The sequence below is a fragment of the Panthera pardus genome, unplaced genomic scaffold (genome assembly GCF_024362965.1).
Source record: "Panthera pardus isolate Hobbes unplaced genomic scaffold, ASM2436296v1 HiC_scaffold_25, whole genome shotgun sequence".
NCBI classification, from domain to species: Eukaryota; Metazoa; Chordata; class Mammalia; order Carnivora; family Felidae; genus Panthera; species Panthera pardus.
The window spans coordinates 31,309,716-31,324,765 of NW_026526821.1; the positions used below are offsets into that span (position 1 = coordinate 31,309,716).

The window sequence follows — 15,050 nt, forward strand, 5'->3', positions numbered from 1 at the left end:
CCACCAACTCCCCTCTTCCTCTTCCTCCTTCCCTTCCCTTCCCTTCCCTCCCCTCCCCTCCCCTCCCCTCCCCTGGAAGAAGGCGGCACCAGGGCCCAGCCTTTGCTCCCTCTTCCCTGGGTGATGTCACTTCAGTGTAGACCTGCTCCTGCTCTCAGGTCTGGGCTTTCAAATACCATTACAGTCAAGGGCCAGGGTGACCTTCTAACGTCAAATGCAAAAACTAGGCTTATTCTGCTTTTCTCTTCCAGGTTCTTGGAATTACCCTTTATCAAGTTACCCCACCCCAAAGCAATTCACTTTGCCTCCATCTTCCCCACACCTTGAATCAGACAAGAGTCCCAAATATTTCTGGAACCTCCTCCCCTCCTCCTCTCCTTCCCCGTGAGAGGTGACACAGCCTAGAGGCCAAGGAGTGTGGATTCTCAGCCCCTCGCCTGGTCTGTACCCCCACTCCACTCCAACCGGGGAACCAGGGCAAGCCACTTGGCTTCTTTGGGTGGCAGGATCCTCGTTTTAGAATGACACACCACGAGCTTTTGTTTTAAGGGTTAAATGAGACAAGGTGTAAAACAGTTTGAACAGTGCCTGACCAGCATGAGGCTACAGGACAGCCTCCCACTTGGGCTTGCGGCCTCAGCCTTTCCTCTACCTATCTGTCCTGTCCGCTGTGCAGAATGACCTTTCTCACACAGTGATTCGCGAGGTCAGCGCCTCCCCCCTTTAATCCTCTGGTGCTGGGGAAATAAAACCCCTTTCTCAGGCATCCCCAGGCCTGTCTACCTGGACACTCTTTCCCACATCCCCCTTCTGGCCGGTTCTAGACACATCCTTCAAAACACTACCAAATGCCACCTCCTCTTAAAAGCCTTCCTTGATTCCAAACGTCTGCCCCCCAACACTGGGTCTTTGCAGAACCATTATAATATTTCCCACATGGTCTCCTCTCTATCTGTTCAACCTGATCTCTGCCTTCTAGAAACTTCTACCTGGGCAGAAGTGGGATGTGGAGCCAGCACCAGGCTCCAGAATCCTGCACTGTGTGCTGCCTTTCCCAGGAAAATACCTTGAGGACATAAATTGATAAAAGAGGTTCCAGGAGGATGACTTACAGTGAGGAGATGGCTGCTAAACTAAAATGAAATGGAATTTCAGATTTAGTCCCTCAGTTGCACCAGCCACTATTTCAAGTGCTCAACGGGAACGTGCAGCTGGCAGATCCCACACAGAATGGCACAGGTGTGCATAGAACGTCCCACACCGCACAATGCTCTGCTGGGTGGTGCTGGTCTGGAGCTTCCAACAGGGCCCAAAAGTCAGGTGGTTAAGAATCAGAGTAGAATCTTACTGAGCCAACAAAGGGATGGCTGTCTGTCTGGCTATAAGCAGGCACAGCGGACCCTGGAGCCCAGGTTCTGTCGTCAGAATCTACCGCTCCCCCCACACGTCATCAGGGCAGGGAGGCAGTGAAAAAGGGTACGCCAACTGGAGAATTGAGCAAAAATGACTTCTGTTTGGCTGCATTACATGATAGGGGAGCCTGCTGTTTTTCAGCAAACGTTTTTAGGAATCTACTATGTGACCAGCACTTGTTAGACTGGAGGGGGAGGGGAATACAAAGACGAGCAAGCCACAAACTTATGATCAAATAATTGTACGGCTGCAATGGTTATGCTGTGTGGGCACCCGGCAGGGAGGAAGAGCTCTGAAGAGCTAGGGAGGGATGAGTAAGAGTTCCCTGGAGGAAGAGCATCCAGGTACAGGGAGCCACCTGTGCTGAGGGGATCAGATGTGCAAGGGGGAGGGCAAGGCCGGCTTTGCTTGAAACAATAAATGCTTCAAACAATAAATCCTATATGAAGACTGTACATGGAAGGCTGATCTGCCTTAGATACTCAAAAACAAGCAAACAAACAAACAGGCAGCAACTAAGCCATTCTCCTGTTCAATGACTATTAACTGATGCCTATTACACACTTCTGTTTGAAACACCAGAAACACAGCCCTAATCCCTGTCCTCCCGGTGCGGTGTACATGGAGCCTTTTGCCTCTCCTTCCCTGCTGCTGGCTCCCTGGAATCTCTTCCCTGCCTCAGTTCTGACTTCTTTCTTGAACTCTGTGCCTCTAGGGCCATCAAAATATTGACACCGCATTTCTGGCTTTCCAGTCTTCGACAGTGTGGAATGCAGCACAGGAGAAATGACCTTCCTCTGGACACCTCCAAAGAGACTTCACTGTCAGGAGAGGTGGTATTTATTCTGTCCCTAGAAACAAACTTAGGGCTAAATATCAAGGACGCTAGCTGGTGCTTACTGTGTATCTACACTGTGCCAGACTGCGCTAAGTGCATTACATCAATTTATTAATTGCAACGCCTGGCTTTGTAGACAAGGGCATGGAGACTCAGGGAGGTGATGTAACCTGTCCACCGTCACACTGCGAGAAGTGATGGGACCAGGGCTGGAATCCAAAACAGTCACCTCCCCACCCCGATACGCCATCCCTCTTTGTGGGACAGACACTGGAACACACTGAGCAGAGAAGTACGTGGAATCCAACCCAAGGGCTTCTGAACACAACAGGGTAGCTGGCATCCTCAACTCCTAATCAAATAGGTTAGAACTGCCATGTACAGGGACCATCATAACTGGATAAAGGATAACAAATGTCAGAGCTGCCAGGAAATGGAGACAGATCCTTTGGAAGAACCAGAGTTCACCCTCTTTCTGCAGGCCACGGTAGTCTCACACAATGGCCCACACCACTGCTGTCCTTTAGAACTTTCCACAAGGATGGAAATGTCCTGTATCGGTGCTGCCCACTGACAGCCACTAGACACACGTGACTGCTGAGCCCCTGAAATGTGGCTAGTGCAACTGAGGAACTGAATTTCTTATTTCAACTAACTTAAAAGAGCCACATGTAGCTACTATTAAACTGGACAGCACAGATCTTGATCTAGAATTGTAGGATTTCAGAGCTGCGAGTTCTCAGAAAAGGGACTTGTCCCAAGACCTTCAGCTGGATGAGAACACAGCCTCCAGCTCGTGCCTTTCTCCTGGAACAGGGACCTTCCATCAGCTGTATGGCTGGGGCCAAAAAGAAATATCTGCTCCAAGTCCCATTTCCCACCCCAATGCAGCTGTGCAGACAGCTCAATTATCCCTCTAGTGAAGTCAGCAATGAAAACCAATTCCAGGCCCCTGAACGGATGCCGCCCTTGCCCGGGGATAGTAATCCAACGGGATTCAGAAAGATCAATTAGCTCATTAAAAAGTGCTGGCAGGTTGCCTTTTCAGAATAAGCTGGCACCATTCAAACTGTAATAAAGAAATTACTCCCCAAACCACCTCAGTCGCATTTCAGAAGGAAGCCTCAATGAGCACCACCACCTACTCCCTACAGTGACCCGGGTTAAGTTTTGTGAGGCTCGTTCTAAAGGGGTGCAGAAAGGGAGCTGGCTTGTTAAACCGCTTTGCCCTAGGAGTCCCTCCATCTGTAACAATTTTACTACTATGATATTTCAGATTAGTTACAGGTCTACTGGGCCACGGCAGCAAACTGGTTAAAGGGCCCTTAGCTCTGTGTGGTCAGCACCTGCTTCTACCATGGGCAGTGACAGGACCCAGCACAGCCTGTGAGGAGTAGCAGGCAGGGCTGTGTGCAGCCCCGAGCCCAAGCTCTGTGATGGTCCCGCCCACTTACAGGAAAATGAACAGGTCAGGTGTGCACTGTGTGCTCCCGCTCACCTGGATTTGTAGTCAAGATTAACCAAACTTAGTGTCTGGTTTCTTTTTATCTGGTTATAGAATCCTCCAGGGGGTGGGGGATGGGTTTCTAATTTTACAGAGGTCAGATAGCTCTAGAAGGCTGCAGCTCACCCCTAAATTCTCAGGATAGAGGGCTCAGGTGAGGGGGACCTGTGGCCCACACAGGCCATCCCAGACGGTGAGCAGGTCCTAACTGTCTCTAGCTGCCCAGAGTACAGCAGCCAGGGCGCAGGCCCATTCCAGCCTGGCAGACGACGCACTCTGGCCCAGGGCAGCTGGGATGCAGAACTTAGCAATAAATTTGGAAGGCCTAGGAGCAGGCTCCTTACAGAAGCCGGATTGTGGGGTGGGGCAGCCCCTGGTCACGTGTCTATTTGGAGGGGTGAGTCGGACTCCGGACCCAGGCCCTGCTCAGCATGAAGACTTGCTGTAGCTTGTCAAATCCACTAACTCCGCATCAGATTTCATCTGAAAGAGAAAGACTCTGGTGCTGTGGTTTGAAAATCACATTAATTCTTTACTGTAAGGCTGATTTTTTTCCTCTAAGGACTGGTATCATCTCACATTTAGAACTAGTGCTGTCTCCTATTTCCACCTCCTCCCCTGACCCCAAAGTCCACTCTCTTCATAACAGGGCAAGTGAGCCTTAAAAAATACCCTGACAGAGCCAAGCCCAGGGCACCCCCTTCTCCTGTCTCTGGCAGCTTACAGGGCTTGTGTGACTTCGTCCTGTTACCTGGAGGGTGTCAACTGCTCTCACCACCCCGTACTCTGCTCCTGCCCCACTGGCCTCCTTGCTGATCAGCAGCATGAGGGCCTACTCTCACGATAGGGCTTCACCCTGGCCGCGTCCCTGGCCTGAACGTCCATCTCCATCACTCCCTCCACTGCCCTGTTCAGGTGCTTGCTCAGGGTCATCTCAGGTGAGGCTGAGCCTGACTTACTCCCCTTCACTGCCGATACCCCCATCCTGCCCCAGGTTTTTCTCATACTAACTATACTTACTGTTTATTGTTGATCTTCCCCTCTCTAGAATGTAAACTCTGACAACGGGATTTTTTTTCATTCACTGACGCATTCCAAGTGTCTAGAACAATAGCCTGGCACAGGGTTGGGACTTAGTATTTGTAGAATGCACAAGGGAATGGTAACACTGAGTGCCTGGCTACCGGGGCAGCCAAGGGAGGGAGACCTCCATCAGCATTCCAGAAACCTATCAATGAGAAAAAGATTGGGGAGCAGGGTGGGGAGATGATCTCAGAATCAGAAGCCTTCCTTTTGGAATTCACAGTGGTTAGACCAAATGATGAAATGGATCAACACCAGAGGCCCAACCATTTAATTAGAAAAGTATCTGTACCTTAGTAATTCCCAAAACTCCAATGTTGGGACTGGACGAAGTAGAGCCATTCCCAGTACCAAATATGCCATCGAGAACACAGGAGAGACCCTCCACGAAAATCCCCCTAAAACATAAAGGAATGGGGGAAAGAGAAACATTCATTCAATGCGGGAAACACTATGAAATACTCTCCAAGTGGCTATAACCCAAAGGCGGTGTGCACAGGTGGGAAGCCTCCGCACTCCTGGGAAGGGTCAGAAGGGCAGAGTCTCAGGCCCGCCTCCCAGACCTGCTCAAGTAGAACCTGCATTTTAACAGGACCCCCCATGCTCACTCAACTGTAAGAAGCACTTCTGTGAGCCACACATTAGACACAGGTGTTTAAAAATCATTCCAAATGAAAGGCTTTTAGCCAGAAAACAGAGCCATTTGTTGGGATCTGAGACAAGTATGGGCTGTCCACTGATTTGATTCCTTTACTATTAATACATAGTTTCATCAGGAAGGAAATGCTCTGTAATTTTGTCACACTGGAACTTTTTAAAGAATCAATATAAGTAGCTCAATCATATGCAACACCCGTGGGAGAAAGCTATAAGAACCAAGACTATGAATGCTAACAGAACCAAAGCAAAACATGCTGACACCAGACCAATGGATCTCATCACACATAATCCCTTCTGGAAGGGCAACAGCTAGTTGGGCAAGGGGGTCTTCTGTGCTCTTTTCTGCAACCCCACAGGGTCCAATTCGCTCCTAGCTTCCAGAACGTGAAGACCAGGTATGCTGAGAGGATAAACCCCCCTGCCCATAAGTCTCTAGGTACTGCAGATTTCACCTATTCCTGCTCTTCTGGTCTCTCTAGGAATTTTAATTGTGAACAGACGACACAGCATTTACCCTTAGGAACAGTAAGGAAAACAAGAAATCAAAAAGGACATATAACCCTGACCCCAAATCAAGCAAAGAACAATGGCAGCGTCTCGCCTCTGTTCTGGTGAGTTTAGGGTCTGGCACGGTCTCAGAAAGAGCATCTTACATGACCATCACTGAGGAAGGAAGGGTGGGGACTGCGCTCCATGCTACAGATGAGGAAAAGGAGAGCAAAATGGGGGCAGGGACTTGTCCAAAGACAAACAACCAACAAAGAGCCCTGATGCTCAGCTGCTTCCACGCTAAAAGTCTTGGAAAGTCTTCTCCATGATTAACCAAAGAGCCAAGTAAAGAGGCACGGGGCCCAAGGAAGAACTCAAGTTTCTCAGGAACGAACCTGTTTATCGCATGGATGGGAGGTGGCGGGGCACAGGACAGCCTTGCACAGGCGTAATAGTCCCCAATAGACTCGATAATACTGGCAACGACGGCGCTGAGCATGCCGATGACACCAGCCGCGGAGACGGTGGGCAGTCCCCACTGAACTGCGGAAGGAAAACGGAGCAGGCAAAAGTGATCAGGACATCAGAGGACTCTACAATACACACTCAGGTTTTGAGGCTCATGGAAAAAGATGTGTTTATTTTTAAATGTTATTCATCAATGCACTACATGCCTGGAGACAGTTCCTGAGTTGGATGAAGAGGACCGTAGCCAGGATTGGTCTGCTCTGCATCTTTATTAAAAGTAAAGCGTTTGGCTACAAGAAAGAAGAGGGAAGTGCTTCTCTTCCTGCTTAAAGCCACACTCTCTGTCTACTAAATTACACAGCCTGTTGGATAGGAATTCCCGACAGGATAGGAAATTTGTATGAAGAGGATTTTTAACCCTACTGTGCAAAGCAAGACATAAGATAATGGTGATCTTGCCCAGGAGGTGACATTAAATGAAAAAGCAGTGAAAGGTCACCAGTTAAATTTAAATCCCAGCAGTAAAGCATGGCACAAGATGCAGTCAGCCCTCCAATGTAAGATCAGCACTTTTTAAAGTAAACCGTGTTATAGAAAATTAAATAGTTTCCTTTAAGAAAGCAAAGATTAAGTCCCCGGGTGACTTTATTTTGAGTATCTGGATTTAGTTAATTCTACATTAGTTTTTTTTTAATGTTATTTGGATACTGAAAGGCATGGATCTTGGGGCGCCTGGTGGCTCAGTCGATTAAGTGTCTCTTGATTTCAGCTTAGGTCAAGATCTCACGGTTTTGTGAGTATGAGCCCCATGTCTGGCTCTGGGCTGACAGCAGAAAGAAAAGAAAGAAAGGAAAGAAAGGAAAGAAAAGAAAGAAAAGAAAGAAAAGAAAGAAAAGAAAGGAAAGAAAGGAAAGAAAAGAAAGGAAGGAAGGAAGGAAGGAAGGAAGGAAGAAAACAAACCATGGGTCTTATTTAATAAAAATATCATAAGAAACTTTTACTTTTAAAAAGAAGAGACTTTGATAATGTGCTTTCTTTCTCTGAACCATTATAGTGCAGTCACTAAGTAGGAAAGCACAGTAACAAAGAAAGATGCGTTAAATGGTCTTGTTCAAGACCAACAGTAGTTGGGGGGTCTGGACACTGCAAGACCTAAAACTGTAAAACAGACTTCAAACACAGGTGACCCACACTGGTCACAAGGACAGGTTAGGAAGATGCTGGGCTCTTGTCCAGAGGCTCTGGGGAGGGTGTGCAGGAATGGGCTGGTGCTCTGTAGAATGGAGTGCAGCGTGGGGAAGGCGGGCCTGGGAGAGGCTGGACGAGCAATACCGCAGGGCCTGGGTTTTGTAACAGGAGTGACCGCAGGTTTGGGAGGATAAAGAAGACACGTGAAGTAAGGTGTGCAGAGTATGTCTGGAGTGTATAAGGGTGGAACTGCTCCCGCCTGGGAGCAGACAGGGGCATGCTTGGTCAACACGCATCTCCAGGTAGGTTTGGAGCAGATGCCTCTATCCAGCAACATTTTGTATTTTCTAAATAATCTTATAGTTACCATGTTACTGACACAGCATTGTGGTTTTTAGTGTCCTGATTTGGGGGGAAGGGATCCTTATTTTGCCATTTACTATTTCTTCAGAAATTGCCTTTTATTTTTAGTCTCATTACTATTTTCTTACTTTTTTCCCTTTTGCCTGCAGTCCTTCGATTTTTAAAATCTTTATTCCATCTACTTCAACATTTTAAATTTGCAATCTTCTAAATTTTTGACCCTTTTTCCATATAAATATATATATATAAATACGTGTGTGTGTGTGTGTGTGTGTGTGTGTGTGTAAATGCACTAGTCCAGGGCACCTGGGTGGCTCAGTTGGTTAAGCATCTGACTGGCTCAGGTCATGATGTCACCGTTGGTGAGTTAAAGCCCCGTGTCAGGCTCTGTGCTGACACCTCGGAGCCTGCTTTGGATTCTCTCTCTCTCTCTGCCCTCTCCTGCTCATGCTCTCTCTCTCTCTCTCTCAAAAATAAACATAAAAAAATAAAAATAAATGCACTAGTCCACTTATTTGTTTTTTTCCCCCAAAAATGCAGTAATGTAAATGTATTTTCTCTTATGACTTTAATAACATTTTTTTCTCTAGCTTACTTTTTTGTAAGAATATATAAAAACATGTAACATACAAAATATGTGCTAACTGTTTATGTTATTAGTAAGGCTTCCCGTCACAGTAGGCTCTTAGTAGTTAAGTTTTGGGGAAAGAAGTTGTATGTGATTTTCCGACTGTGGGGGTGGGGTGCCCCAACCTCCCCACACCCCCACCTGTTGTTCAAGAGTCAACCATGTGCGTGCCTGCGCGGGAAGCAGGTCTGTGTATGCATGTTGCTGTTTTCCAGCTTTCAGTCTTAACTGTCGTCTCATGTCTCCTTTCAACTACAACACCTAACAACACCCATGTGGTTACTTTACAGCAGAGTTTCTCCACCGCAGCACTGTTGACATTTTGGGCCCCAAATCGCATTTTACCAACCAATTCAGGTAACTGTTATCAAACTAGAGACTCAGGACCACCGCTCTAGATACCTGAAAACCTGCCTCCAGGTTAAGCCAAACTGTCAGAGTGCGGCTCTCTGGGGGTGGCTTTTTACCCGGGGAGCGGCGGCAGCAGAGCCGCTCTGCCCCGAAGCGCTGCCGCCAAGAGGCCCTGCCGCATCACCGCACCAGGGGCCCCACCGCCCTCCTCACACAGGGGCCTGGGGAAAGCGCTTCGGACTCTCAGCACATGCGCAGCTGCTGCTCCCCAATGGCCCGCCCGGCTGTCCTAAACTGTGCTCATCCAGCGAACGGCCTGAACAGCAGAGAAGCCCAGCCAGCGTGTGCTGTGGCGCTTCCCCCTGACCCCCTCGCCCTCCGTACCTCCTCCTCCTCCCTGCACACGCCAGGCCCCCTCCTGGCTGCCTTACCGACTTCATCTCATTTTATCTCAAATTATATGTTTACAAACCACGCATTTATTCTTTTTTTTTGGGGGGGGGGTGGGCCAGGTATACAGAAATACATATGATCTGGTGAGGAAGTTATTTTATTTTAAATGTTTTTTATTTTTGAGAAAGAGAGCAAGCCGGAGAGGGGTGGAGGGAGGGAGGGAGGGAGGATCTCACGCAGGCTCCACACTGTCAGCACAGAGCCCAACTCAGGTCTCTGAACTCAAAAACTATGAGATCATGACCTGAGCTGAAATCAAGAGTCAGCTGCTTAGCCACCTGAGCCACTTAGGCACCCCCAGATGGTAATTTTAGAAAGAGTAAATTTTGTCAAGTATAAATTTTGTCAACCATACAAGGAACAACTACCAAAATCACTTCCATTTAACATGCTTGGAACAGTTTTCTTTCACCCAACCTTAATATTCTCGGCTTTTCCTGCTTTTTCTCCATATCATCATACGATGTGAAGATGTAACTGCTAAACCGGGGAGTAAATCAGCACAACCCCACCTAGGTCAGGTTTGGGTTCTAATTAAAATGTCCAAATGCCAGGAACAGAGTCTTTACCATGGAACAACCAAGCGTTAATAACCACTGGACTCACACAAGTCATTTTGGGGACTGGGGCCTGGAAAGTATTATGTGTGCATCCAAGGGACACCTCAGCTTGGGACTGTACCCCCCGCCACACCACCTTGCCAAGAGTTACCCAACACTTAAATTATAACTTAAGACCCATCTTCCACCCACTGGTGAATATCAGTTTACTTCTGACAGCTGTGACCAAATAAAAAACAAAGATTATAGCTACCCATTAAAAGATTACACAAATCCCATCATGCTCGAGCAGTCGGCTTGCTAATCTTCAGGCCCCTTCTGCTCAGTTTTGGCGGCTTAGTTACTATGCAGCTTGATACTTGCCTTCTTCAAACCTGGCAAGAGACCCCTTGTCCAGGATTACATCCCAGTGGAACCAAAAGGACTAGATAATCTGAGAAGGGAGCTGGTTAGTCTCTGTGTGCTAACCACAGCCTCTGGGGACAGTGCCTCCCACCTTTCACTGTCAAAGCCTCCTACCAGTAAGCCCTTCATGGGACATCCTAGAACAAAGAAGGCTTTTCAAACTGCAGAGCCTTCTGCCATCTCCCAGCTCCTCTAAGTGGGACCCTCGTGAGCTCCTGACCTGCTCTCCCCCTGGCACCAGAATACTTACACGGGTACGGGACCTTAAACCACGGGGCTACCAGAAGCACGCCCTGCCTGGCATCCGTTCGAGCGTAGAAGCCATACTTTGTGCTGTCAGGAGGGAAGACATCTGTCACTGTGAAGATGAAGCACAGCAGCCAGGACACGAGGATGGCCAGGATGATCTAAAGTGGTCCAAGGGAAAAGCTCCATGAGGCCAACAGAGGTGGTGGATGCTGGCAAAACACACACCTTCCTAGAGGCTATCAGACCCCACAGCTTCCACCATCGTCCATACTTGGCAGAAAAAACACGTCACAGATCTGCTGGAAGCCTATTACTTGAGTGGAATCTCATTCAGAGAGAGCACTTTTATGTAGGAAAGAGTTATTTTAACCCCAAGTCTGGCTAGAAAATAAGAGTAATGGACAATGTGCTTGAAGAAGCCACGGGAACACAGATCGCCCTCCGTCTCAAGAACTGTGTCCTCCTGCACGTGCCTGAAAGGACTGCAGATTCAGAACCTTCTACTGCTGTTAAACTCAAGTCCATGCTGATTTGGTGGTCCTTAGTACCCTGATGTCGCCACCCATAGTTCCCCCAGAAAGACCAGCTTAAAACTTCCTTTCACGTAAACAAAGGCAATATTGTCAAGGGAAAAAAAGAAAGCGACTACTCACAGGGAACATTTTGAAAAGCTGTAACTTGTATGCAGTCCATCCTTTCTTGGATTTGTAAATTGGGAGAGGAAACTTCACGTTCCTGGCATACTGAGAAAACAGTAATACTAGGAAAATTGTCCTGACGAGAGAGAGAGAGAGAGAGAGAGAGAGAGAGAAAATAAATTAGGTTAAAGGCTGTATGTCTGTGTTTTAAAATAATACTCAGAGCTGCAAGGGCAAAACTAACCCTGTGTGTTGAGTTGATTTCTCTACAAAGCTGCTGGTCCTCTTAACTGTTCTTTGGAAAATCATAGCTTTTGGAAATGCGATTTTTGAAAAAATATTAGTTCTTAGCATTTCTTGATACTAAATAAAATTGCCATATAAATACTTGGGCTAACTTTTCCTTGGAGAACAAGAAAACCCAAAGAATGCGCACACTCCCGCCAAATGCTCACACCGCGTAAGGGAAAAAAGATACCATCTGCAACACAACGTACACTAAAATCACAACTAAGAACTGAAAAAACAAGCAAGTGCTGCACATGCACATACACACACGCAGGTGTGCACACAGGTAAGGAGGACAGGGTCCAAGATGCTCACAGGGACTGACCACAGGTGGCAATATGTTTTGAGACCTTTTTTCTACTTTTCTGTATTGATTCACGTGTCAAGAGCATAAACTGCTTTTAAAAAGCAAAAACTCCAATATTTAAAAAGGCTACATACAGATTTCAATATTAATAACAATGCTCCCAAGAGGTCTGTGTCAGGCGTTACGTGAAGGTCATCCTGCCCATCATTTCAGCCTTCTGCAGCGGTGGCTTCGAGGACAGTCCACTTCCCAGACAGAGCCAGGAGTCCAAGATCATGCAGCCAGAGTTTGCAGGGTGGGAGGAGGCGGGGCAGGAGGTCTAGCTCTACAGCCTGGGCTCTGAACTGCTTTGTCGCAATACTTTGCCATAAGGGCAGGGATGCTGGGGTGTGCTCAGAAGCCTCTCTACCTTAAGCCCCACACTCCTGACGGAGCTGCAGTGAGGACCACAGGAGGCAGCACCATCAGCTGACTCCCCTGCAGCAGGACCCAACACGTCCTCATCCGTCTGCTACAAACGTGGCAGGTGTGGGATGGCTTCCCACCGCTGACACAATGAAGGAGCGTACAACAATGGGTTTCGTCACCCACAGGGACGCACTCTTTCACTTATAACCCGAGGGAGAGTTGGCACAAGAGCGGGTTCTCAGTCAAAGCTCAGCTTAATTGTTCCTGGGCACAGCTCCAATTGTGGAGATGGAATCATCAGCTCTGCTGACAGCCGGTCAAGTGCAGCTTCACGGTCATGTTCCTAACGAGGCGCATGGTCTGCAGCCAGCTGGAGAACAGGCCTGTGCCACACCCCTACCTCTCCCACTTACCCAGGTGCTTGCTCACCAGGACATGGGGGTCTCAGCCCAAACAAAGTCACCGAGCCGGAACCAGTCCAAGGTTGGAAATATACACAGTGCCCAAGTTATTCCAATTCTCTGGGGCAGAGGGGACGGTGAAGTTTAACAACAACAAAAAATGATATGGTAATGAGGAGTACTGAAACTGGCTTACTCTAAACTTAGATCAACATAAAATTTTTCACATTCAAAAGAATGCTGACTTATTTCGCAGTGAACACTATGAGATTCCAAAAAGCCCCAAGTCTATTATCATCATTATTTCAGGCAATACCCCGCTTGGCTGTTATCATCTGCACGCAGTGTTCACTTTTTAAAGCATGCTTACGAGGGGACGGAGGACCTCTGGCGAATTCCAGGAAGGACGCCCATCTCAGGCCAAATCTGGCAGGGCACATGGAAGTTAAGTGGACCAAGCAGATGAACACTCCACTTTTTGTTGACTCTGTAAAACCCACACCCTTCTAATTTACGTTTATCCTCAAATACGCCTGTGGGGCAGACAGGGCAGGCAGTCCCACCCACAGCAGTAAGGCAGCAGCAGAGGCTCAGAGGTGGGAGACGTGCCCAAGCTCATGTATCTTGGCGAAGCAGAGAAGGGGAAAAGATGAGCCACAGGTCTTCAGGCCAGGGTTCTATCCACCCACTGGCTTGCTGACCTTTCTTTTTACCTTACAAACATTATGCAAGGAAAGTTATAAAAGGCAGATAAGCAAAAAGGCAAAATCCTGAAGATCACTGTTCATCCCACCCCAGGTAACAACTATGTAACATTCTGGTCTAGATTCTAAACAGCTTCTATTCCCTGGATATTTACAGGGCATCACTGGGTCCAGGGCACTGGGGTTAGAGAGAGACACAAGACTGCCTGCCCTTGGAGCACAAATAGGTCATCATCTGACCTGAACTAGAATCATACTTCACAATGTACTTTCCAACTAACTCGTAGCCCCTACGAATGCCACGACCTCAACAGGAAGGAAATCGGCAACAGCACCTTAGCGGCTACTTATTATTCCATCTTATGGACACACATCTTGGTAAATAATTTCCATATGGTATGACGTTGGGAGCAACAGAAACAACCGTGATAGATCACCCCTCCCTGGCACCTGTCTGCACATCTCCTTAGGCAAGTTCCTAGGACTAAAACGGAGCTGTCAAATAGTAAGTATCTTATTAAAAAGTTTCTTTAAAAAAAAATAATAAAGTTTATTTGAGAGACACAGAGACAGCGTGTGCACGCGTGAGAGTGAGCGAGCGTGCGAGCAGGGGAGAGTGGCGTGGAACCTCACGCGGGGCTTGAACTCACGAACTGTGAGATCATGACCCCAGCTGCAATCAAGAGTCAGACGCTTAACTGCCTGAGCCACACAAGAGCCCCTAAAAAGCTTCTGATGCAAACTGCCAAATACATAAAAGTTAGCAGAATTTATAATCCCACCCAGAGACCAAAAATGCCTATTTGCTACTCACTGAAATACAAGATCTTATACTTTTTATTTAAATTTTTTAAAAAAATATTTAGAGAAACACAGCGTGTTTTTATTTTAGAGTGAGACACCGTGTGAGCGGGGGAGGGGCAGAGAGAGAAGGAGACACAGAATCCGAAGCAGGCTCCAGGTTCTGAGCAGAGCCTGAGCAAACAAACGGTCAGCACAGAGCCAGATGCAGGGCTCAAAGCCACAAACTGTGAGATCATGACCTGAGCTGAACAGTCAGACGCTCAACCAACTGAGCCATCCAGGTGCCCCACAAGGTCTTATACGTTTAAGTCCCTACCAATTTCATCAATTTAAAAAACTATCATCAATTATTTTAATATTCATTCCTTACACTACATAAGAGTATGAATTTCAGTATTGTTTGCAACAGCAAATATTTAAACAACCATGAGTATCGATTGGGAATGGCTGAATAAATTCTATATTTCATACTATTTAACACTGTGCAATTTTACAAAGAACGAAGTAGATCTAAACACACTTAGAGAGATGAGCCCAACAAATTGTCAGGGTGAAAAACAAATTATAATGGTGAAGCTGTAAATGTGTATACGTTTGTATTTACACATATAGGATAAATACTAACTTTTCACTAGTTATTCATGACATGTTTTTGAGGGGTGGCAGTTGGATGGATGGCAGGAATTATTATTTTACTTTAGATTTCCCTGTTTAATTATTGTTAAACTTCAAATGACTAGAATTTTAATGTATTTTGGGGGTAGAGAGAAAATGAGACTTCTCTTAAGCATTTGGTACTGGGGTGTTCATTACACTATTCTATTTTTGAATAGGTTTGAAAACTGTAT

At 47.1% G+C, this 15,050-nt stretch overlaps 1 protein-coding gene across 9 annotated transcripts in view; it reads right to left on the bottom strand.

The window, feature by feature from the left end:
- Positions 1–15,050, bottom strand: part of SLC23A2 (solute carrier family 23 member 2) — a 132,908-nt gene that overhangs the window by 10,355 nt on the left and 107,503 nt on the right. For all 9 annotated transcript variants that reach the window (XM_019462596.2, XM_019462600.2, XM_019462592.2 and 6 more), the window contains 4 exons: positions 11,306–11,426; positions 10,654–10,810; positions 6,383–6,530; positions 5,131–5,236 (listed from right to left, as the gene is read on the bottom strand). In XM_019462596.2, the coding sequence (XP_019318141.1) occupies positions 5,131–5,236; positions 6,383–6,530; positions 10,654–10,810; positions 11,306–11,426 (532 nt within the window). The remainder of the gene's footprint in view (positions 1–5,130; positions 5,237–6,382; positions 6,531–10,653; positions 10,811–11,305; positions 11,427–15,050) is intronic.